Genomic DNA, 25374 nt, shown 5'->3' with positions numbered 1-25374 from the left:
AGTCCCAAAACACCGTCGATGCCTTTGTAAATCCTTCCTTTAATATTAGACTCTTCTCAAATTACCCCATTTGAGAGTATGCCATCTGCCTCCTGCCAATACTGATAGGAAAAAGCTTAGGGAGTTTGAAGAACAAAAAGAGCAAAACGGCTGGAGTAGGTCAGTGGGGGAGAAGGTGGCACAGCTAAGATAGGGTCTAGTCCTTTGGGTAGGCAGGGACTAGCTCACCGAGGCCATTAAGAATATGGAAGGGTTGATGTAAGGAAGAGCGATTGTGTGAATGAAAGCACACGCGTTCAGTTCCTGCTCACCTTTCTGAATAAACTAGTGAACCATCCAAGGGAATGAATGGATAAGGGCCCTCCTGCCGTCCAACCCGGCCCCAGCCAGGTGGATTTGCCGACGCTGTCTGTGTTCTCTGCCCGGCAGGATGCTCGAGGGCCCAGTGCCAGAGGAGTCGGAGCGGGGCTCCGAGGCGCCATGCGCGGGGTCCTGCCACGCGCAACGCGTCCTGCAGACCCTCAATGCATACCGGCGGAGCAGCACCCTCACCGACGTGGTGCTGCGCACCGGTGGCCGCGACTTCCCATGTCACCGCGCCGCGCTTAGCGCGGGCAGCGCCTACTTCCACAGCCTGTTTGCGAACGGGCGGCCGGAGGGGGAACTGTCCGTGGTGCCCGTGGTGCCAGAGGTGTTAGGCATGGGTCCGGCAGGGGCAGGGGCAGCGGCAGCGCTGGCCGTGGTGCTCGACTACGTGTATGGCGCGGGCGTGCGGCTGCGCACCGAGGAGGAGGCGGCCGCAGTGTTGGCGCTGGCCGAGCGGCTGGGTGTGGCGGGCCTGCGCGAAGCCTGCACGCGCTTTCTCGAGGGCCGACTGCGCGCCGCCAACAGCCTGGCGCTGCGCCGCGTAGCCGCTGCCTTCTCACTCTCCTCGCTGGCGGAGCGCTGTGGCCGCGTGCTGCGCCAGGCCTTCGCCGAGGTGGCGTGCCACGCCGACTTCCTGGAGCTGGCGCCCGACGAGGTGGCGGCGTTGCTGGCTGACCCGGCGCTGGGCGTGGTGCGCGAGGAGGCTGTGTTCGAGGCGGCCATGCGCTGGGTGCGCCACGACACGCCTGCCCGCCGTGGACAGCTGCGGCGCCTGCTGGAGCACGTGCGCTTGCCCCTGCTGGCGCCTGCCTACTTCCTGGAGAAAGTGGAGGCTGACGAGCTGCTGCAGGCCTGTGGCGAGTGCCGCCCGCTGCTGCTCGAAGCCCGAGCCTGCTTCATTCTGGGCCGCGAGGCCGGCGTGCTGAGGGCCCGGCCGCGGAGGTACAGCTACCTGCCCCCTTGCCTCATGCCTTCCCTTATTCCTGTGTTCTTCAACTCACTTCTCACTCACTCCTCCACCATCCTTTAACCCAAGCACTTGACAGTGCCTCTTGAAAGAGATCCAGTCATACATTCAACAGACATTTCATAGGCTTGGTGCTGGGCATTCTGCCCTTAAGAGTTCACAATTCAATGAAGAAATGCAGGGACCTCACACCTCGCGCATATTCTGTCTCGTGCCCCACACTCAGGAGTGATCTGAAAACACCCCTTACCCTCTAGGAGCGCAATCTAGTAAAGGGTACAAATAGGCAGGGCGTGGGGAAAAAATGAAAAAGGCCTACTCCCACCCCTGGAATGCAGACTGTTAGATTTTGAGTGGAGTGGTCAAGATGGTCTGTCACCCTCAGGGGAATAAGAGACGGGTTCTGTCTTACTCATTACTGTATCTTCAACACTTAACTCAGGGCCTAGTTAGTGCAAGAAGATGTTCAATATTTGTTAAAGGATTAGGCAGTAAACCATTGGCTAAAGGGTCTGGAAATTCTGGTGAAGTCAGAAGCCTGAGGGGTCAGTGGGAGGGGGAATGTTTGCTGAAAAGGTGTATAGCCTGGCTCAGTGTATTTCATGATTAGGGGATGGGTTTAGGAGATGGTTACCAGAGGAGGGATGCAGCAGAATTAGCAGTCCATGATGGAGGTCAGACAAGGGTGAAGAGAATGGGTTAGTGGCAGACCAACCTGGGCTTGAATTCCAGCTCTGTCATTTTTGGCTACATGACTTTTGGCAAGCCAAAGTCTGTGAGCCTGTTTCCTCCTCTGTAAAAGGAGTAATAATCCCTCCCTAACAGAACTGTCATAAGGATTAAACGAGGTGATTTTTCTAGGTAAGGGTATGGGCTCTGTAAAGTTCCTTTCCTGTAACTCTGAGGTCAGTAGAATAGGGTAAGGAGTAGTGACGCTCTTCCTATCAATTACTAGAGAGAAGGTTGGAAGTGGCAGAGTCCAGCATGGGAAGGGTGGGGAGCAGAAGGGCATGGGAAGGCAGTGCGGTCAACAAGAGGGTAAGAGGGCTGAAACCTGGGTGCGGGTCAACCAGCACTGGGCTTGTCCCCACACCAGATTCATGGACCTAGCTGAAGTGATCGTGGTCATTGGCGGTTGCGACCGCAAAGGGCTCCTGAAGCTTCCCTTCGCTGACATCTACCATCCAGAAAGCCAGCGCTGGACCCCGCTGCCCAGCTTGCCGGGATACACGCGCTCAGAGTTCGCAACCTGTACTCTCCGCAATGATGTCTATGTCTCTGGTGAGGGCGGAGCCGCAGCCAGCGTCCCACAGGATTGGCTCACCATCTCCCGCACACTGCCCTCTTTGTTCTTCCCTCCAACTGGGATGGCGGGGGGGGCGGGATCTTTCCAGATAACCTACAGTTATTGGCTGAAGTGGTACTGCAGAGCCAATCACTGGTGTGACTCCACCCTTTATTCAGCAATGCTTACTTCAATTCAGGTTATATTAATCACTTCTCTTCATCTAGTCTACCATGTGCTGTGCATTATGCTAAACAGCTTAGATTATTTAATTCCCAGGACAACCAAATTTTATAGGGAGACTAAGAATTTCCCTGTTGTCTTGAAAATGGCAAATATTAGTCTGACATCTGAGATCTGGGTCCTAAAGACTCAGAGAATAAAACACAGTGCCTGCTCCCCTGGAGTAGGGGAGACATAGACTTCACTTTACCACCAAGCAGAATGGGATCAGAGCTCTGAGTCCCTATGTGATCTGGATTCCCAATCAAGGAATCTGGTCCAAGTTCATGGAAGGGATGATTTTTCAGCTAGACCTTGAAAATTGGAGGGAACAGCATAGGCAAAGACATGAAAGCAGGCAGGAACCCTGCTTACTCAGGTCTCCAAAGTGCAGGTGAATGTCTCTGGGAGAGGCAGGGACACAATTGTAGACAGGGCAGAAAAGGGAGTCTGGAGTCACATCAGGGAGGCTTTGAATCCAGGCCTAAGTAGACTGCACGTGATGTAGTAGGGAGCTGTGGGTACCTGGGAAGGTTAAGGAGAATGAGCCAGGAAGGCCTCAGCAACCAACCAGGCCATACTTTATTACTGGATAACTTATTCAAGACCACTGATGGCCACTGAGCAACATGTGGGGCCTCTGCCTGATACACTGGAAATACACAGCAAGGGTTACAAAACAAGCAGATAAGATCAGGCCCAGGCTGAGGGGTGCAGCTAGGGTTGTCCCTGGGAAGGTTGCTCCTGAGAGGTGAGTCACTGGTCAGGAACCCCAGGATGACCAGACACTGGGAGAGCCCACAACCTGCACTCCCAGTGCCTGGCCCAACTGGCTCTGCAATACCACCTCAGCCAATCACTTGGGGCATACCAATGCTGAGTGTGGGGGACTGGAAATTCTGGTCATTGCTCTGGCAGTGAGAGGCCACTACCTTCTGTAGAGTGGTAAGTGCCCCCTCTCTTTGCTTCCCTGAGCACAGAGCCTAATACACCACCACAAGGCACCCAGTGAAGATCAGCTTCTCTCAGAATCTCTCAGGCCTTCTCTCAGAATCTCTCAGGCCTCTCCCTTCAAGACTTTCTGCCTGTTGTTCTAATTCAGACATTCCCACTGCTCATTCAAAGCACACTGTCTGGGTCAGAGACCCAGAGTCTCACATAAGCCCAGGGGGAAGTCTTCCCTGTTGTCTACCTTTAAACCTTTTGGATCTGGGGACCCTTGTCTCTAGCTCCTTAGAAGTGCTGGGGATAGCAAGAGGACCTGGGATCAAAAGCTGCTTCTCTCACTCTAGGAGGTCACATCAACAGCCGTGATGTGTGGATGTTTAGCTCGCATCTGCATACCTGGATCAAGGTGGCCTCACTGCACAAGGGCAGGTGGAGGCACAAGATGGCGGTCATGCAGGGGCAGGTAGGGACACCCAGCAGCTGCTGCCCTGAGCCCAAGGTAGAGATTTATAGATTCCTGGGGAAAGGCCGTCTACAATTCTCTTTCTAAGAAGGGATGTGAAACCCCCCAAAGGAAAAGGAATTGCCCAAAGTTGCATAATGTTAATAATAACAATTACTGTAATAGTACAACCTAATATAGCAACAAGGATGTGCAACATGGGGCCAAACAGCCTACGTCTGAATCTTGACTTTGCCACTTAAGACCAAAATGAAAGAAAAAAAATATCTGCCAATTATCTTTGTAAGCTACATCCTGAATTCCGAAAGTGCTTCTTAGAATCATTTCTAAGGTGGTAAACCCCTAAGAAATTACTACCTATTTGTATTAAGCAACAACTTGGTGCCAAGTACTTTACAGATCTAATCCTCATTCAGTACCCATCCTACAAACCAATGTCATTATCCCCAGTCGGTAGATGAAATCTGCTAAGGAAGGTTCAGTAAAGGGGAGGCTGTGGCGGGGTGGGGGGTAGGGTAGAACCGGAGGCGGAGGGAGGGGTGGAGGAGCCAGGAGCTGGGATGAGCCCACAGGTGGGTCTGGCCCTTAACGCTGTGGGCGGGAGATGCAGGCTTCGTTAACTCTTGCGACCTTCCTGACCCTCTTCATCCGCAGCTGTTCGCAGTGGGCGGCTTCGACGGCCTGCGGCGCCTGCGCAGCGTGGAACGCTATGACCCCTTTTCCAACACCTGGGCGGCAGTCGCACCACTCCCAGAGGGGGTGAGCTCCGCCGCCGTGGCGCCCTGCGTGGGCCGGCTCTACGTGATCGGGGGCGCCAAGCAGGACGGCGTCAGCACCAATAAGGTGGGTGGGGAGAGGGCAGTGGAAGTCTGCTGTCTGCCAGGCACAGAGTTGGGGCTTTCATGTCCTGTTTTCTCACTTAATCTCATCGACAGCCCTGAGGAGTTACCCCCAATGTTTCAGGCAAGGAAATGAATTCAGAGAAGCGACCCCAAGGTCAAACAGTAGGTCTGGACCCAAACGTTTGGGTTGGTTCCATATGGGTTTTGTAGATTTTAAAAATTAAGTGAGGGCAAGGGTGGGATTAGTTTAAATGCTTTTCTTCCATTAAAAAAAATACACTCATGATTGAAAATCTAGAAAACAGAAATAGGAAAAAAACATTCATAATCTCACCACCTAAGGATAACTATTGCTATTAATATATTTTTGTGCATTGCCTTCTAAGCTTCCTCTGAATCGGCTTTAGCTTTTTAGTTTTGTGTTCCTACTGTTAGTAGAATTTTGCATTCCGCTTTTTCTTCCAAGTACTTTCCACATGCTTAGAAACTCTTCACAGCCATCATTTCAGTGTCTGTGTAATAATCCACTGGGTGGATGAATCATAGTCTACCAAACTTTCTGATATTGGACATCTAGGATTTTTTTGAATAAAAATTGACCTTCATTGTGGCAGCTCCCTCCCTGCCCTGATGGCCTCACAAGCCTGTGGTCCTGGGATCTGACTCTTTCCCAAAGTAGGATCCCTCACCTCCTTATTCCGACTCCACTCCCAGCACACCTTCCTGGGCTGGCTAGGGGAATGCCCTTTGGTACCATCTTGTGCAGCACTGATGTAAACAAGCCATTCTGGGGGTTTCCAAGGCAATAATTGAGGAAACAGGGAGTAAAGTGAGCAGGCATGTACAGGTATGAGCCCTTAGAAACTGTGGAAGGTGTCGTAAACACCCATGGGCCTGGGAGGCCTCTGGACAATGGTAGGAATGGAGGCTGCAAGACACCCCAGCTGGAATCTTTTCATGACCTCAGACCACATGAAAGGGGAAGAGGGTTGATAGTATAAGCAGCCAAGAATGCATCTCTATGGGGCACCTGCTCTGAGAACTACCTATAGCACTAATACAGACTAATGCAGACTCCTGGGATGCAGACCTCTTCCTGGACCTTGAAAGATGAAGAGGCTTTTGACAATGGGAGTCCAGGAGCTGGGGGTAGAACATGGAACCAGGATGAGCACATCTGAGGGTAGGGACGCTAGCTCAGGCCTGGCAGACATAGGTAAATGTGCTGAGTAAGTCCCCCCGACAGAGAGAGATGAACGGTGTGGGCAACAGGGCAGTTGGGGGTTAAGTCTTCACTACCGCTCCTCCTGCCCCTCAGGTGCAGTGCTTTGACCCCAAGGAGGACCGGTGGAGCCTGCGGTCACCAGCACCCTTCTCACAGCGATGCCTCGAGGCTGTCTCCCTGAATGACAGCATCTATGTGGTCGGGGGCCTCATGCGCAAAATCTTCACCTACGACCCTGGCACAGATGTCTGGGGGGAGGCAGCTGTCCTCCCCAGCCCTGTGGTAAGTGGAGGCACAGCCCTGACACTGGTTCCATTTAGGAGAGTGAAGACCCACTTCTAAGGATCTGGATCCCAGAGGTAGTGAGTCTTGTGTCTGACTCCATGCTAGGTGGTTTTACATAGTTCTCTAGCTTTGTCCTTACAATGATAATCAGCCTTGCACTTTGAAGATAAGGAGAGTAGCCTTAGAGAGGTTGAGGCCACCAGTTAGGCCATGAAAGGCAGAACCTCGAACCCCAGTTCCAAGTGCTGTAGCCTTGGATGTGGGGCTTGGTCTCAATGACCCTGCAGTCTCTCCTGCTCTGAAGGCCACTAGCTGGTAGCCTACTGTGGGGGGAGGAGGGAGAATGGAAAAGGGACTTGCTAAGTTGCCTTGTCCCAGTGATATGAAAGAAGGGAAGTCTAGGCCCTGGAAGCTTGGCCCTTGCATTCCTTGTCTCCCCACACTGTTCTGTTCCCTTTCCAAAACTCCAAAGACTCTATAGTGGTGTGGATGGATTGGTGGTCCCTGCCAGCTCTGACCTCCTGTGATACTAAGAGCCTGAGATTTCTGGCTTTTCTGAGTCTGAGATCCTAAGTTGGTGGGGTGGTAATTCTTAATGGAATGCTTACTATATTCCAGGCACTGTGTAAAATGCTTTCCAAGCTTAAGCTCATTAACTGTTAAGGGAACTTTATGAAGAAGCTACTATTACTCTTCTCACTTTGCAGATGAGGAAACTGAGGCCCAGAAAAGTGAAGTGACTTGTCTAAGCCTATTCATTTAGTAAGGGTCAAGCTAGAGCCTGAAGTCAGGTCCATGCAATTCCTGCCTGCCATCCAGACGGCCTGCTTTTATTTTGTGGGTCAAAGCTTTCTTGTCTGACCTGGCTATCTAGGGACAGGCTGGACATTGTAGCTAATTGTCTGTTTGTCCACCCAGGAGAGCTGCGGCGTGACTGTGTGTGACGGGAAAGTCCACATCCTTGGTGGGCGGGATGATCACGGGGAAAGCACCGACAAGGTCTTCACCTTTGACCCCAGCAGTGGGCAGGTAGAGGCCCAGCCACCTCTGCAGCGCTGCATCAGCTCCCATGGCTGCGTCACCATCATCCAGAGCCTGGGCAGGTGACTCATACCTGAGCCAGGAGGTGGGGAGGGGAGAATTCAGGCTCACCACTGCTCCCCTCATGGCACCTCCATGTAAAGAGCCTCTTAACTTACTGCCCTTTTTCTCGTAGAAATAAAAACCTTCAAAGGTTGGGTCTGTGTTCCAGCTTGAGCCTCCTTAGCTAAGAGAAGTGATACCCAATACCTGCTCCTTGTTTTGACTCTTTACAAAGCACCTTCATATATGGTTACCTCATTTACCTTCATAATAGCAGTGTGGACATTTTTAAAAATTATGAAATATTTCATATGTAAGAAAAAATATTTTGTACAGTTTAAAAATTATAATAAAATAAGTGTGTTCCCACCACCTAACTTAATAAATAGATCACTACAAATGCCTTTGTAGGCCCCAAACCCATTTCTTACCCCATTCTTCCCAAGAACAGTCACTATTTTCTTTTGTTTGTTTTTGTTAACATAGGTACTAGGGATTAAACCCAGGACTCCGTGCATGCAAAGAATGCACTCTACCACTTAGCCATACCCCAAACCCCAACCACCACCGCCAGCCCCCAGCAGCCACTATTCTTAAATTTCAGGTTATCAGCAGTTTGCTTTTTTAACTTTTAGTGAGCTAGCTACTAATATCTGCATTTTAACAGAGAAGGAACTGGCTTAAAAAGATGAGGAGACTCACCCAAGGCCATATACTTAATAAGAGGCAGAATCTATGACTTATTTCATGAAACTTCAGAATCTATGAGGCACTTATGGACCGGATGGTTCTCCCTTTCTAAACCACCTTCACCAATTCAAACACGTAGAAATGATAGATAAAATTAAAATCTAGACAACTAAAAAGAGGCACAAGCTTATAAGCAAACACGTATGAGAACCAGAAACAGAACTGTAAAACCATAAGGCAGGCAGTAGCTCAAGCTCTTGGATTCAGACTCTGGGATAAAAGCCTTAAAAACAGGATTCCAAACCAGGCTCACTGCTAGAAGCCTGGGCCAAGGTGGGGTTCCCCAACTCATAAAAGAAGTTGAAGCAAAACAGAACAAAGACAGGTGTACAACTGAGCAGCCTTGAGGTCAAGGCTCACAGCAAACTCGAGAGACAGGGTGGTACGCTCCAGAATCACAGGCCCCTAAGACTCCAATCAGCCCTGGACACGTCTCAACATTAACAGGGGGCACAAGCACCTGATGCCATTGTAAGCACCAGGTTTAGCCGGGGCTCTAGGGCAACAACAGAAAATTGCTGGGTCAGGAGGAGTGAGCTCAGTGGAGGAAATAAAAAGGAACAAAGGATGCCACAGATTCTGTGAGGCAAGGCCCAGTGGTTCAGGTGCTGTGCCTGTATTTCTGAGGCCTGGAGGAGATGGTCAGGCCCCATCTGGGGCTCTCCTTATTTACACTCAGATTGCTTTTTGAAGAGCTGTCATGTGCTCCTCCATCCCCTCCAGCATAGGGCCAGCTCCGTGCCCCCCTCTATCTTCCAAAGCCCCAAGGCCCTGTCTGCGGGATCTCTCCAGCTGGGGCTGGCCCAGCACAGCCCAGCACAAAGGCCTGGGTCCCAGCTGGGATTATCCCAGATTAGGGAGCCTGTGACCATCTGGACACAGCTGATAATGGCAGAGTGGGAGGGGAGTGAGGTAAAAGCCCAGCCTCAGAGCCTGCCTGCTCCCACCCCACAGATAACACTCAGGACAAAGCAAAGGCGCCATTATCACTTGCCTACCCAGGCAGAAGACAAGAGAGGAAGGTAGGGGCAAATCCAGGGCAAGCTCTTCTCTGGGACATGGGTGCCTTACCTAGGATGAGCACTTCTGTGTAGCCAGGCAGATTGCCTAGCTTTCCCACATGATGGCCATTTGTGCCCCTAGTGCTCTCTCATGCAAGTCCTGATGGCTCTTTCCTGCCCTACCTGGCAGACCTGACACACTCCACCCCACAGCTGACCACTTCCTCCTTGTGCCCCTTCCTTATCAGCCCTTCTATCACCTGACATATGGTCAGGCCTTTATGTGACATCTCTGGTCTCTCCTGACACACCCATAGGATGCCTCTTGAGGCAGGGAAGGTATCAGCTTCATCTCTGTGTCCTCCAGTGACCGTAAGACCTCCCACTGAACACATGAAATCAAAGTTTCCTTTATTTCCATCGCATAATGCTTGTGAGGTAGGCACTATTGCCTCCACCCTCCAGCCCCTTACAAATGAGGGAACAGATTCAGATTTATGAAGTGACTTGCTTACTAAGGTCATGGTGCAGGTCGAGTGGTGACAGAGCCAGGATTCCAGCTCAGGTCCAGCTATCTCCAAAGCCTGTTCTCTCCATGCAGCCTCTGCTAATCTGAGAAAATGATTGGAGTGCAGCACTGGAGTTGTTGAAAAAGTAGAAGACACATCATTTCCACCATGGGAAATTCCAGCCTGATACGGTATTATCCCTGACCTTCTGGGCTTCCGACTTGATAAGGGAAGACATGGTGCATGCTCCTGGTGAGTGAGGCTCATAGGAACACAAGCAAAAGTTGACACCCATATGTCCTAACTTCCTAGGACTACTGATTAGACTGAGACTATATAAAGAGGGTCTCCCTGGCTCCTAGCCCATTGCTCTCTGGGCCTCTGGGCTGCCTGCTGAATGTGAACTGTTACATTCAGTTCAGCAGGAAGCCAGACCACAAGTCCATGACCCCTTAGCCACACATGGTTTTGCCATCCTTTCCCCAGATGAGAACAGACTTAACTCTTGGTATGCCATCAGAAGCCTTTGGACCCAAATTTAATTTTTCAGTTTCTTTTTTGAGTAGTTCTATTTGTAAGGATTGGTAATTTATGATTGTTCTTTCTTAGTGGGCTTCTAAAGAACAATGAGAAATTTGCTTATTTTTTTAAAAAACAGAGCAAAACATTTTATTTTGCAATTACTGTATGGATTTGATGGATTCTTTCATAAATTTAAAATATATCCATGCCGTATACACTACCCATTCATTAGTATAGGAAAACATATAGGGTTCCGTACTATCTGCAGTTTCAAGCATCCCAAGGTCTTAGAACATATCCCCTGTGAATAAGAGGGGACTACTTTATTCAGTTAAGTTGTTCAAGAGGAAAGATTTCATCACCCAATTCTTTATGACAAAAACCTGGACTATCCTGTTTTGCTCAAAGGTGGTGTGACAATAATATTTCATGATGCCTATGCCCCCAAATTTACTTGGCAGTTTGTTACAGTTCAGAAGTAGAGACATGCTGAAGGCAGCTGTATACAAAGATAAATGGAGGGAAATAGATGCAGTAGAAATTTTAAAAATTCATTGCATTGGTCATTTGAATTGACCCTTATAAATCTAAAAGTGAAAATGTTTCAAAATTATTAAGTAAATGGTTGTCCACTCTTCAAAAAAAATTACGAGCAACCAAAAATCTTAAAAGCACTGCATGTTGACAATCCAAGTGTAAAACAAAACCAAAAAGGCCCCAGAAGCTAGAGCTCATTAGATGTATTTGATATCTAGAATCAAGTTACAAGATGAATACCTTCACTTCATGGCAGTTAATGAGCATTTCTTTGCATCAAGTGACAAGGCTTATTTAGAGTATACATGCCTTCAAGACAAGTAAAATGTGAAGGTGTTTGTTGTTTTAATTCATATATGTGTAGTTTATACATATACACGACAGCTTTAATGAGACACAATTCACGCATTACACAATTCACCCATATGAAGGTTACAATCCAATGTTTTTAGTATATTGTTATGCTGTTAATACTTGTTATATTTTTAATATTTCTGAGTACTTATTAAAACTTGTAATAAATCTTTTCCACTATGCCTTTACTCTTACTTCTGTAAATTATTTGTAAAGTGACTTAAAACATAAAAGGAACATGTCTCTGGGCCCAGACTGTAAATATTCATAACTATTTTTCCTGGTATATTGAGGGTAAAACCAGTGAGCAAAAGACCCATCTCCTCTGGTCCCCTCCCTGATAAGAAAGTGACCCTACTGCAGTGCCTATGCTCTCTCTCTTCCCCTCCCTCTGAAAAGCAAACATATTTTTAAAGGTTACAGGAGCCCTACCCACCCTCTAGGCAATTTTGGATTTTAATGGGTCCAGCTCCTCTGGCTCACCAACCAAAGGACTGCCAGGTGAGGATAGGATGAATCCACCACAGCCACCCTCACCACTCAAGAGGACAAAGGAACAGCTGCACCTGGGTGACTGAGCTGTTGGTACAATACAGGACTGAGCAGCAGAGGCATGGTTTCATTTGAATGTCAGAGCTGCAGGTCTCCATCTTTTCTGTTGTTATGGTGAGCTCAAGATAGTCAAAATACAGCTGACCCTTGAATATGGGTGTGAACTATCCAGTCCACTTAAACACAAATTTTTTAAAACTACAGGACTATACTATCTGGGGTTAGTTGAATCCAGATGCTGAAAGGTGGATATGGAGGAATCATGTACACAGAGGGTTGACTATGTTAGGGTCTGCACCCCTACCACCCTGATTGTTCAAAGGTTAACTGTATTTTCCAAAGCCTAAGAGAAATCACACATTCCCCTAAGATGTATTGCAAGGGTTAATTAAAACTGCTGTAAAATGAAGTTAGTAAGAGAATCTGCCCATTACAGGGATTTTGGGAAGATTAAATAAGATGTTCAAAGCAGCCTCAGGGCATGTAACAATTATATCACCACGGTCATGCTGCTTATCAAGTTACAAATGTAGCTTTAGTAACAGGGAAATGGCTTGTTTAGTAGCCATCTGATAATCTCATGTCTCTGAGAAAATAGTAAGAAAAACTCTCTCGAGAAAATGTTGACTGTCAATGTTTTCCTGGTCTGATGTTGGTAGGCCTTACTGACATACAATCACTGGAGCTCAAAAACAATCACAAGATGAAACATGGCACAGAAAAAGGGCACTCACCATTAACATGGGATTAGTGAAATGCCCTGCTATGCCCACCTCCCTGGAGAACCAGAAAGCATGTCCCCTGTGGCCAGGGCCCTTACAGTTAGGATGGGGAGAATCTATTACCATGAAGTTAGCTATTAAAGGTTTCCATGAGCATATGCTAAGCAGGTAGTAGTAACAGCCAGCATTCACTGAGCACTTTGTTATGGGCCAGGCACTGCCAAGAACACACAGTGGCACACAGCGGAACAGAGGCACAGATATCTAACTGATGTGCCCATGCTCATACTGCTACAAGTTGTGAATCTGGGTTTTGAATTCAGTCTTACCTGAAGACCTAGGCTTAGAACTGTCTCCAGATTACTAAACGATAAATACTGAAGAAACATTCATATTTACAACTCCTTTAACTCCCACAACAGCCCTGTGAGATAGTTGAGAATCAGAAAGATCCAGTCATCCTCTCAGTAAATCAGTGCTGGTGCCAGCATTTAAACCCACGTCTCCAATTGCAAAGCCAAGATTCTCCCCACAACCCTGAGTTTCCTTTGTAAAGCGCTCTGCAGAGAAAGGTATCCACCACCCTCACTATGCTCTGACACCCTCATAGCTTTTGCCTCATTTCCCAGCTTCTAGTGGAAAGGATTAGCTGCCCTGGGGTGGGTAGATGCGAGGGCATATAGGATACAAAGATCTACATACAGCCTACACTCGGCTGTGGGTTACAACAGCCTTTGCAACTGAGTAGCCTGCAAAACCAGATTCTGTCTGGAGGCAGAAGTCATCCCCTCTAAAATTAACCATTGTCCTGACCCCACCAGTTCCTGTGCTTTTCCTGGTTCTCTAGATGGTGCAGTTGCTTGGTCTCCAACCCTTGCTTGCCCTCTGGGCCTATTCCCACACTCTCACGTTCCAGCACATATTCTTTCCTTGTCTGATAAGTAAGCAGTTCAATCAGTACCCGACTTTTGTTTGAGACCCCCCAAACAGCTGCCAGAAATCCTAATGACCAGAACCTACATTTTCAGAACCTGATGGTAACCTCTTGGTGAAAAGCCCATGCAAGGCTTTGGCATTTGCTTCCATGTTGCCAACAGCCAGTTTCCAACAGCAGGTCCCAAGGGCCATTTTACAACATGGTTTTGACTGCCCAGCATCAATACCTTGCCTACTAAGGGGGAGGGGATCACTGCATGAATCTGGCCACAAGAACAGCTGTCAGATGCTCACACCTGGGAACCTGAACCTTAAAGGAAATGAGGCAAAGAAAAGGATGGCTGAAAAAATCATTCCGAGTCTGGGAGTAGTGGTGATGACATCCGCTAAGGTAGTTTGCATTTTTGGATGGGCTGTGATTATGGAATGCTCATCTAAGCTCTACATTTATTCCATCATTTTATGCAACAAGACTTAATTTCACCCCTCCTGGAGTAATCTGAGTAATGGGTATACAGGGATGTTCACATTGGTAATTCAAGCCGTATACCTGCATACTAATAACCTGCATACTTTTCGGCATATGTGGTACACCTCAATGAGTATTTTTCCCTCCCCAAGCTGCTACTCTGGTGCTTTTTCTGTTACAGCACCACCTGGTGGAATGCTAACAGCACTACTGAAACCCAAAAACTTCCAGCTTTAAGTGGACTGGTATTTGCAGAAAACTCACTAAGAAAGGAATTAAAAAGATCATCCAATCAAATATGCAAAGAACCTTCTGACTAGTCAGTTCTAGATACTAATCAGAGATGCCAGTACTAGATACTAATCAGAGATAACCAGGACTGTCTTAACCTAGGTTATTTTCAGCACCCACTATTCTACAGGCTCAAATTAGTTGACCTGGTTTCACTACCAATCAATCATCCACAAGTGCAAAAATACAGGAAAACAAAGAAACTTAGCTGAGCTCAAACCCCGACGTTTTCAGTAACTACCTCTTAGCCCTTCCCAGAAAACTTTCATTGGCTCGATAAAGAGCTCATTCCTGGAAATGTGTCACCCCTAAGGTGAGAGGAAGCGTGGGGAAATGAAGACTATTTTGTACTCAGGATCTAGCTCCCAAGAGAGAAGATATACATGAAACCACTCCCTGGAACAAAGTAGATGGTCATTAACATATTAGCTCCTTCAGTTGTAGAGAATTCTAGAAGGGAGTATTTCTAATGAGATGTGGTCTCAATTTCATTAACACTGACAAAAACAATGAGATGTTACTGTCTACACGGTAAAATTATCAAAGGCTCCATTAAAAGGGGATACACACACAGACACATCAGTGTGCTCTTAACATAATTCACTATCTCTAGTTTTGCAGGATTTTCACGCTAATTTGTCCCTCTTACTAGTTTCACCTGAATAAACGAAAAACTATTTCTTGTAAATACATTATCAATAGAAAACATTTCAAAATATTAGATAAAAATGTAGATAATTTAAACGTTCTTACACTTTATTCTGGAGTGTAATGGTTAAGAGAACAGGACGTAGAAATGTGCATTTTAATCACAGCTCTCTAACGCTTAGGCAAATTTACTTCTGAGCATCAGGCTCTTCATCAGCAGAGCAATTAAATCCCCTTTTAAAGATGTTGAGGAATTAATGAGAATGTATATAGAAACACCACCTAAAGCATAACATAACTCAAAGCTTAACGGCCATTGTATTTACTTTTTCTGTGTAATACAGAAAACCATCTATGCCCCTCTTCTAAACCTATAACCCCAGACTCCAGGTGAGTCTATTAAAGTGCTGTCCTGTTAGCAATCAACCTTTACTGTCACCAGATTTTCTCCCACCTCAGGATATTTCTCCGGTTATTTCTGCTCGGGTCCTCCTGTTCTGGCCCTCGTCTTCCAAGTACAGTTAAAACCAAGAGGATTTCAGAGAAAGCACAGAAACATTACAAACAAGACAGCCTTAAGACTTCATCGAGCAATGTTTCCATGGGCGACATGACCCTCAGTCTGAATACTGGATGTAGAGTCTAGTCAGGTCACATGTCTTTTAAAAAATTTTATTAAAGGTCTTTATAGAGCAACATCCAGAATCCAGATCCAGCTGCCAAGAAGACCCTGAAACCAAACAAAGTACAACAATAAGAATAGAAAATTCACCTGAATACCTGGTTTGCATAAAAATTAGTAAGATGCAGGATGCCTAGAAACAACAACAGGCATTGCACATAGGAGGCTTGCTGTTAGTTTTAAGGGGGCTGCTGAAAAACAGCTAATCACTAGCAAGAATGCCTTGAAGTTTGAACAAGGGAGGACAATAAAGGAAAACTCATACTTAGAAACACTGGTAAACGCAGAAATTTCTTAGAGACCAAAGGCAAACATTCCCAACAGAATACCAATTAAATGAATCCCTGGCTTCAATCTGTGTTCTCATGTAAAGCAAGTGTAATACAATTATTCTCTAGGTGCTCCCACACTGTGGGACACAAGTGTTACACAAGGACAACGGAACAGAATCCTATTATACTCCAAGAGACCCTTAGAGACATACCTATTATGCTGTGGGTACCGGCTGGGGCATGGCAGGCGGCTCTGGCTTCCCACCCTTCTGTTCGGAGATGGGGGTGGTGGGCAGTATTTCATCTTTGGGTTCCACAATGCTCACATGGTCAGGCAGGGGCTTCTTAGGGCCAATCTTACCAGTTGGGTCCCAAGGCAGCATGATCTTTACCTTGATGCCCAGTACACCTGGAAGATGCCACAGTTAAGACCTGGCTATGGTTCCTCTAGTCCCCACTACACAACAGGATATGGCAGAAGGAAAACTGGTTACTCAGGCATCCCTGAGTCTAGTCCCTTCTCAGACAAATGCCTCTATAATCAATCAATGAACAGGACACTTGCAAAAGGAACCCATGCACAGCACCACAGAACGTGGCACTGACAAGGACCAAAAGCAAGGATGTGCCCTTTCTGACTCGTCATCATGTCATCACTGAAGGGTACAAAAGCACCTAAGACAATGACAAACCAACTCTCAGATCTGACGGATACCAGCAATTCACGTCTTAAGAATTCAATGAAGCTAAACAATAAACCTAAGGAGTACAAAAATGATCCACTACTCCCAAATTCCCAGAACACTGAGGTGTGTATGGCAAACCACTTCCACTCATTTAAAGCCCCTTGCCCAAGCACTTCTGGGTGCTCACCCTGTCTGAGCAGCACGTGGCGCACGGCGGTATCAACATAGTAGTTAACAGGGTCCCCACTGTGGATCATCAGGCCATCCACAAACTTCATGGATTTAGCCCTCTGTCCTCGGAGTTTCCCAGACACCACGACCTCGCAGCCTTTGGCCCCACTCTCCATGATGAACCGCAGCACACCATAGCAGGCCCTTTGGGAGTGCAAGAGACAGATAGCCATATGTGTTATCATCAGACAGGACTGCTCAACCCCACCTTGCCCCCAACGCATTAAAAAAAAAAAGACTCATTAGTCTGTACTGATTACTTTCAATGTTCCTTTAATGGAGAATAAATTTGACCAGAGCCTTACTCAAGAAATAGAAATTTTCTTCCATTCCCATCACACCTAAACTTACATTAATTCGTTAGGGAATACACACAAAGTTCCTTCTAACCAAGTGCTTGCCAACCTTGGCTGCACATAAGAATCACTTCAAGGTTAAAAAGAATCACTTAAACTTTGGTGTGTGCAAAATTCACCTAGAGAGGGCTTATGAAGACAAGTTGTGGGGCTGCACCCCCCACTTCCCAATACAGTGAGCCTGGGATAGAAATAGAATTTTTATTTCTAACAAGTTGTCAGGTGACAGCAGTGATGCTGGCCCAGGGACCAAACTTTTGAGAACACTGTGGTGGAGCTGGCAAACCAGGTGGGCAGTCTTCTGCACATCCTTCCTTACAGTATTCCCACCATTATCAACCTGTCCACAGCATAGCTCTCATGCTGAAAAACCTCCCAGGGCTCTGTATTAAGTACTGACAAATTCAAAAACACCCAGGCAAGACATTCCAATTACTCCACAAATAGTGGAACTGCTCAAAAAACTGCCAGCTGACATCTCTTCAGCAGGCCCAGTTTCAGGGGCCACTCTAACCACCTCAAGTCCTTCCCAGTCCATCACTCCTCATGTTATTATTGACATACACCTAGAGATCTGACTAGATTTTGAGCTCTCTCACCAGGGAAAGAAAGGTCTTATCTCCTTATGGTCCCCAAAAGAGTTAACACATAATGGATCTGAACGATTAACAGGAAACCTACCCAACCCCCACATTCTATTTTTCACGTACTCCCAAACACACCAAAAATAGTCTCCCATTATAGCACTGACCACTCTTTAAAACCCTGCTTCTTTACTAGTCTCTCATTAGGCTGCTAGTTCAGACAACAGACTAGCAATATCTCATTAAAACCCTCAGAGACTAGCAGAGCCCTTCACAGTCTATTGACAAAATGGCTGATATTCCAATCCACAAAAGGACACAATCATTTTAGTCTCAGGACACTTACCTCCGCACAGCAAGGCCTCCTAGGAGTTTGTAACGTAGAGACTCTGCCTGGGCGATGGCACACAGACCTCTTGTGGCCACCTTTTCAGCATAAAGCTTTAAGAAGGAAACAAGGCACACCCTTAAACTTGTCACCTTCACCTGTTTGCAACTAAAAACCAGCCCATTCATTATACAAGCACACCACTGTATGTATCACTGTGCAACAATTTTCATTCACAGTATCCAAGTACTAAAGCAATTCTAATGCCCGCACCTAACACAGTAACATAGGCTGAACCATTCCTCATTGCCCTCCCACCCCTAGCTCCTACAGCCACACCAAAGAGACTGATGGGGCAGCCAATCCCTCATATATCATTACTACATGCCAAGGTGAATATAAAATCCTCCAACTGCTTATTAAGAGAACTTCAACAAGATCCCAATCCATTTGTAATACTCAATGATCACAAACAAGTAATGTTTTCAGGATGATGTGAGTTTTTAGAAGTACCATCCTAAAGCGCCATTTCCAGGCCCATAGTAACCTCTGGCACAAGCCAGGATCACTCACCTCTACACTGCCCTCGGGAAAGCCAAATCTCTTCTGAACAACAGCAGTCAATTCCCGGATCCGGCGGCCCTTCTCACCAAGAACATTCTGTGTCCTGGGGAAAATAAAGAGTGACAATTCACACCGTATAGGACAGGGAACTATATTCAATTTCTTGTAATGAGCTGTAATGGAAAAGAATCTGAAAAATATATATATGTATATATATATGTATTCTGCACTGATTTGCTGTACACCTGAAACTAACAGTGTAAGTCAACTACACTTCAATAAAAAATAACTAGAGTGAGTCAAAGTAAATAAATGTGTGTTGTAAGCAAAGAAAGGTGTAAAGGATGGAACTGCATTTTGTTAAAGTGATTTTGTCCCAGAGCTGTTTCTAGATGAGACAATCAGGGGACAATACAGACACAGAAAAGTGATGGAAGTTTCGTGCAAAAGGAACCCTGAGAAAAGTTTTGTACACGGTTAGGACTGTCCAAGTTTATATTTACTTTTAGTAAGTAAATGGACTTTGTTGTTCAAAGCAAAATTTAGAATGCTGCTTTTGGTTAACAGGTTGTATGAGTTTCTGTGCCTTTATGGGACTTGTGTCTGCTTTTTTTGAAAACTCTGTCTCTTTAGTTGACTGAATAAGCATTGTTTCAGTGACAAACTTGTTTTAAAACATTTTTGGTATTTTTAGCACTTCCCAAATATCGAATTTTACATCAAGTTCTTAGTTTCCAGCTAACTCTGGGATGCTTGCTTCAAAGGAGTCCTGCGACATCTCAGGGAGGAATAAATTCGACTTATTTGGTATACTAAATTACTTGAGGAACAGCGCCAAGTGATAGAAGATGAACTGTAGCTGCACGAAACGCTAACGGAAAACCTGATGACTTCATCCAAATCAACAGGAATTATATGGGACCAAATGAACTGATAAATGTGACTTAGAACCTTATGACTTTTTTAAAGGGAAAAAAAGTGACAATTCACAGCTCTTACAAAACTTCAGAAGCAATTTTAACTCCTGGGTGCATAAGTGGTAGTAAAATCTCATTCATCTGACACAAGCAAGAATAAATTTTGGATGACAAGAAGTAGGATTAGATTTATTTTTCAATGCAATTTAAAAACATCACATCGGCAAAGGCCAAATTCACTGGTTGTCCCAAGTTTACAGAATAAACCATCCTAGTACAGATAATTATAGGTGCTGGCCAGGAAAAATGAGTTTTTACCTGGTGGCCAGTATGATAATTTCTGTCCTGGTTGGTGTAACTCGGACCTCGACTCCAGAGTATCCATCTTCAGCCAGCTCCCGAGTGAGAAATTCATTCAGTTCAGCTTTGAAGATGCCATCAGCGACAAACTAAACAAAAAGTACATGAGTACAGGCTTGATTTTCCTAGCCCAGTCTTCCAACCAGTGCAGCCCTCATCAAAACCTAACACCTCCAACAAATGACCCATCATCAATCATACTACCTTTGTTCCAGCAGGAACATAACCACCCTTCTCAGACAAATGCCTCTAGGTCATCTTTTGGAAGTTACTTTGACCCAGGGCCCTTAAAACTGTGCCACAGAACGCAGCACAGAATAGAGGCCACCTGGACAAAGAACACCTCCAGTCAGACTCGTCATCTTCTCTTCATTGAAGGGTTTTAAAATTGTCATTTACATGTACACATACTAAACAAAAAATTGCTCTAAAAGGGCACATTTACAACTCACAGCACAGCAAGAAGATATTTGCAACCAGTGAAAGAACAGATAGGGCCTTGAGTTAAGTAGTTTCACCTGTAGATACAATTTGGCCCATCACTAGAATCCCAGGCATCTTATTTTGCCTTACTTGTACCCACCTGCGTTTTACAAAGCTACGCATCCTAACTCAAAAAAACCTATGGATTTCATTTTAACATCGACGTTATGGATACACAAAATGGCAAATGGGCACCCCTCTCCCATGGAAAGGTAAAGATAAACTCGAGGAACATTCTTTCCAGGTCCCCTTCCTCCATGTCCCCAGAACTTTCTCAATGGCCTCAAATGGAACAAGAAATTGTCAGTAGCCTTCCCAATTGAGGTCTTTGGCGTCAGAGGACTGCACCCAGACACTATTAGTAAAGAAATACAATGCTACCTCCCTTTTCCAAAGCCATGGTAAGATGGCGAGAATGGCTCACGCCCTCAAAACCACCACATGTTTATTAATTTCACTGACCAAGAAATACTCACAAGCACCTTTTCCGGGGCTGGACGGGCCCCCGGGGTTTAACTCTGCTCTCCGCCGGGAACCGGCAAAAACCCGTCCCTCCCATCCCCAACACCCTGCGCTCGCCCGGCTAGGGCCTGCGCTCGCCCGGCTAGGGCCTGCGCTCGCCCGGCTAGGGCCTGCGCTCGCCCGGCTAGGGCCTGCGCTCGCCCGGCTAGGGCCTGCGCTCGCCCGGCTAGGGCCTGCGCTCAATCTACCGCCATCCGCGGCCCAGCCGCTGCCCAGAGCAAGGCAGGGAGCCGCCGGTCTCGCGACGGCACCCAGAGAATCCCTTGACTCACGCGGCGCCACAGTTCCCTGCACCCGGGTCCCAGAGTCTCACCTTCCTCTTCTTAGAAATCTGCACAGCCATCTTGCCGCCGCGCGCCGCCGAAAGGAAAAGAAAGAGTTAGAGGGCGGAAGTACGTATAAAGGGCGCAGTACGACGACAAAAAACTGCGCGACGTCGACGCCTGTGAGCGTTCATGGGAAATGTAGTTTTTACTTTAGGAAGGCGGTAAAAGGAAAGAGAGGAGTAAGGGAGACACCTATAGGCAGAAACAGGAAAGGGAGCAGATCAATCAGAACTTCAAAACTGCAAGGGAGTTTATAAAGTCCAATTCTCAGATTAAAAATGAGCAACGTCAGGTGCAGAGATGGAAATTACAGGTATACTTGGAGCCCTGGTCCCTACCCTCTACATTGTAATGAAAATTGGCTGAAAGCCCTCAACGAAACTTTTATTTTTATTTAAAAAAATTTTTTAATTGAAGTATAGTGAGTTTACAATGTTGTGTCAATTTCTGGTGTACAGTATAATAGTTCAGTAATACATATACATACATATATTCGTTTTCATACCTCAGTGAAATTCATGGAGGCGCCTATCTCTTCCAGTATGTGTCCATTTCTTCCATTCCAAACGTTAATGATAACATCATTAAATATTCTGAGGACTGTTTAAAGACCTTTACATTATTAATCCATTTACTTCTATCTCACTTTCATAAAGTCTGTTACAACCTGTAACAGCAATCACAATAGTGGCTAACGATTCTTTTTCAATTAAAAAAATTTCCCTTTATATTTCATTGCGAAAAATTTCAAGTACACAGAAAAGTTGGAAGAATTGTGCAGTGCATACCCATATATGCATCACCTAGGTGCTGCAATGAACATTTCTTCCATATTTGCTTTATCTCGTATTTCTCCATCCCTCTATCCACCCAACAATGTACCTTTTGATTTCAAAGTTACTTGTAGACATCAGCATACTTCATTCCTTAACACTTCAACAACAGTTTTTTTTCCAGCTTTATTGAGAAATAATTGTCATATATCAATGTATAAGTTTAAGGCATACAGCATGATTCTTGATTTACATATATTATGAAATAATTACCATGATAGGTTCAGCTAACATCTGTCATCTCAAATAGATACAATAAAGACAAAAGGAAAAAGAAAAAAGTTTTTCCTTGTGATGAACAGCTTTATTTTAAATTTAAATACTTTGCCTCTATTTAAAAATCAGGAAATTTCTCTGTAGAACTATTTTAGGTTTTCCTTAAAAACACAGAAAAGTCTAGCAAAGCACTGGGCCCACATTTCCTCATAGCAGCACTCTCCTTCCCTATTAATGGATTAGGGCTTTTCCAGAATTGTCCCTGGCAGCTTCACTCATTTCTTGTCTGGTCTTAGAAGCCATTTGAGATTTTCCCCAGCACTGAAACAACTCTAATGCCAAGATCTGTCTTACAATCATGAAATTAACAGAGTTTTGGGGGCTGCAAGGAGTGGCTGTACAGAGGCACCAGGGAAAATGAAAAGAAGTGGATGAACCAAAGAGACAGGCTGTGGACCTGATGTATCTTGGTGATGGATTGAGGGTGAGGGGGGAATTGAGAACAATGCACTGGTTTCTGATTCCAGGAGTGAATGCTTAGTGACAAGCCTCACTGAGGTGAGGAACCCAGAAACAGACTTTTTTCTCCACCTGTCATCTCCCTCTGCTCTTCACTCCTGTCCTTAGTCCTCATCCAGCTCCGTGGTCTGTTAATTCAGTGGTACCAGGCTGCTAAAATCTCCACCCTGGAGAATCTGCCTACCTGACTTCTCTACACCCTCACCTGGGGTGTGGGCACTGTGGGAGAGCACCCAACCTTGCATGCTGGGGTCAGAATATTTCCTCATTCAGATGTGCCTCTCCTCCCACAGTGCCTATTACAATCTTTACAAATCAGAACCTCCCCTCACTCTCACTCTCAGCAGTCAACTCCTTGTCCAGCAAATAGATTGTACAACCAAGGACTGCTTCTCACCTGCCATATAATTGTGTGTGCCCTTGGCCATCCAAGGCCCTTCTTCTCCCTACTCAGAAAAGAGAACATCTTTTTGCCGAAGGTCATCTGCACCCCTCACCCACTCACCCGCTGTGTTCTGAGTCAAGTTTAGTTCTGTTCTTTTGAGACCTTGCTCCAGCAATCATGCTCTCCCTTTTCTGTGAAATCTTCCTTTACTGGCTCTTTCCTACCCCACTGTCATGTTAAACATGTCACTTCCTTCAGGAATGGGCCTTCCCTAGTTGCTCCCACACCTGTAACACTCATCTCGCTGGGTTGGAATGGCCTATTTACGTGTTTGTCCCACTGCACCGTAAGCTCCTTAAGGGCCAAGACCAAGGTTGTTTTGCTCATTATGTCCAGAGCCTAGGATATGGCCTGGCTCAGGCCCAGGGTCAAAAAAAGTTTGATTAGCAAACAAAGCAGTGCATGGAGTCTGGTTTTAGATCAATTCCTGGTAGTATGAGTCATATGAATTTGCTTGCAAGTGCCATATATCTTACCTGGGAAGCCCACAAAAACACGTTGTGGAGACTCAGACCATGGCAAGTTCTCTGAGTAAACGTCACCTCCTGAGTCTCCATGGTGGCTCAGCTCTGCCCTTCCCCAGTGACACAAGAGGATGCCTGCCTGGGTATTGCCCTCTGGTCCCAGAGAAATCCCATGAAGGAAGTCTTTATCTTTATCATAATGCCTTTCGTTTTATCTATTATAAGAAGACATTATATTACTCAAATTAATGCTGTAAAAATAGTAGTCACAATACACTGAATTCTAATTGAGCTGAGACTGTGAGAGTGACTTACTCTCTTCTTGGATAGCCAAAATATAAACAAGCGTTACTCAGTTTGTCCCATCATGCCACAGAAGTGCCCCCAAAACTGTGAAGAGAGGGCCATGTGTCTGTGAGTGCCACACAGGTCCTGTCCTGAAATTCCTAAAAATCAAAGGTGAGACTTTGCCTGGTTGAATGAATATAGCCCACAGTTTTGGAGAACAGTTTAGTCCCTGGAAGACTAGCACAGTGGAATCTCATAGAAAACATTTAACATATGCGGATCCAGTTGGAGGAACTTGGCAAAAAAAGAAGAGAGAATTTAAATAGCGTGAGTTAGGATGGGTGCCCCCGCACCCAGCTCTGTGAGCACATGGCTCTCGGTGAGCACGGGAGGTGGGAGGACAGAAGAGGCCCTCCTGCTCAGCCAGGCCATCTAGGTCTTCCCTCCCCGAGGGCCTCTCATGGGATGAGCATCAGCTGGGCTGAGTGTTCACCAATTTACGTCTTCTTTCCTACAAAACCCCTGAATATCCAACAAACTTATCTAGTGCCCAACCAAAGAATCAGGGGGCTGTTCCAGTCCTGGAGGGAAAACTGGATTCATCAGTCTCCACCAGAGCATCTCTAAGGGATTATTGTTCTAGGATGACGCCGACCACATTCTGTCATCACTCACTTTAGATGACACTCCCAAGCGAGGTGTGATGCCACTATGTTCTTAATTTGATTAAAATACATCAATGACTTGCTCTGGGCCTGGAATGGAGTCTCTAGATACAAATAGACGAATACTGTAGAATGAATTTTAAAAGAATTTTTTAAACGTACTGCTTTTGTGTCATTGCTAAAAGACTCACTGCTGATACCCCTACTTCCAATAAAAATAAGATACAGTGTATGGAAAGGTGTGAGAAAAGGAGCTCCTCACCCTAGTGTAAACTGGGCTCCTTTGGGAGGGCAGCTCGATGATATCTACTGTAATTTGAGATGTTGATTCCCTTTGGCCCAGAAAATACATTCCTTTTTATCTGCTCCAGAAAAACACGCAAACGGAAGTGGTGCAAGAGTGTTCATTATGGTACTATTCATAATAGTGAAAACATAAATTAAAACAGCCTGAAAGCCCTTCAGTAGGGAAATGGTTATGGAATATTATATAATGATGAAAAAGAATGAGGTGAATCTGTGTATGCACATGAGAAGAGCACCAAGAAATATGTGACCACATGGACATAGAAAACAAACTATGGTTACCAAAGGGGAAAGGACGGGGGAGAATAAATTAGGGGTTGGGGATTAATAGACACACATTACTATATATA

General features: G+C 46.0%; 2 protein-coding genes and 2 non-coding genes across 4 annotated transcripts; 1 reads left to right on the top strand and 3 right to left on the bottom strand.

Moving 5' to 3' along the window:
* The first annotated feature begins 277 nt into the window (after nt 1-277).
* KLHL35 (kelch like family member 35) lies at nt 278-7960 on the top strand. Its single transcript, XM_031460369.2, has 6 exons — nt 278-1308; nt 2430-2614; nt 4133-4251; nt 4906-5094; nt 6412-6600; nt 7522-7960. Exons 1-6 carry the CDS (start codon nt 431-433, stop codon nt 7708-7710), a joined length of 1749 nt encoding a protein of 582 aa, XP_031316229.1. The 5' UTR covers nt 278-430; the 3' UTR covers nt 7711-7960.
* Nucleotides 7961-15633: 7673 nt separating this feature from the next.
* Nucleotides 15634-21480, bottom strand: RPS3 (ribosomal protein S3). The gene is made up of 7 exons (XM_010989662.3): nt 21276-21480; nt 19916-20046; nt 18690-18783; nt 18135-18229; nt 16805-16992; nt 16144-16340; nt 15634-15707 (listed from the first exon to the last, which is right to left on the bottom strand). Exons 1-6 carry the CDS (start codon nt 21303-21305, stop codon nt 16147-16149), a joined length of 732 nt encoding a protein of 243 aa, XP_010987964.1. The 5' UTR covers nt 21306-21480; the 3' UTR covers nt 15634-15707; nt 16144-16146.
* LOC116155547 (small nucleolar RNA SNORD15) lies at nt 16448-16593 on the bottom strand. The gene has a single exon (XR_004139431.1). It is a non-coding gene; the product is annotated as a small nucleolar RNA SNORD15 (small nucleolar RNA).
* Nucleotides 20188-20335, bottom strand: LOC116155548 (small nucleolar RNA SNORD15). Its single transcript, XR_004139432.1, has one exon. It is a non-coding gene; the product is annotated as a small nucleolar RNA SNORD15 (small nucleolar RNA).
* Nucleotides 21481-25374: the final 3894 nt, after the last annotated feature.

Source organism: Camelus dromedarius, chromosome 12 (assembly GCF_036321535.1).
Source record: "Camelus dromedarius isolate mCamDro1 chromosome 12, mCamDro1.pat, whole genome shotgun sequence".
Lineage (NCBI taxonomy): Eukaryota > Metazoa > Chordata > Mammalia > Artiodactyla > Camelidae > Camelus > Camelus dromedarius.
Note: the sequence above shows the minus strand (reverse complement) of the source record. Positions and strands in the feature narration are given on the sequence as shown.

Coding starts and splice junctions, on each gene's coding strand:
- KLHL35 (XM_031460369.2), top strand. CDS start 431: ATGCTCGAGGGCCCAGTGCCAGAGGAGTCGGAGCGGGGCTCCGAGGCG. Junction 2,615..4,132: donor CAATGATGTCTATGTCTCTG/GTGAGGGCGGAG, acceptor CTCTCACTCTAG/GAGGTCACATCAACAGCCGT. Junction 5,095..6,411: donor ACGGCGTCAGCACCAATAAG/GTGGGTGGGGAG, acceptor CCTGCCCCTCAG/GTGCAGTGCTTTGACCCCAA.
- RPS3 (XM_010989662.3), bottom strand. CDS start 21,305: ATGGCTGTGCAGATTTCTAAGAAGAGGAAG. Junction 18,784..19,915: donor ATTATCATACTGGCCACCAG/GTAAAAACTCAT, acceptor TATTTTCCCCAG/GACACAGAATGTTCTTGGTG. Junction 18,230..18,689: donor TTCCCGAGGGCAGTGTAGAG/GTGAGTGATCCT, acceptor TCCTTCTTAAAG/CTTTATGCTGAAAAGGTGGC.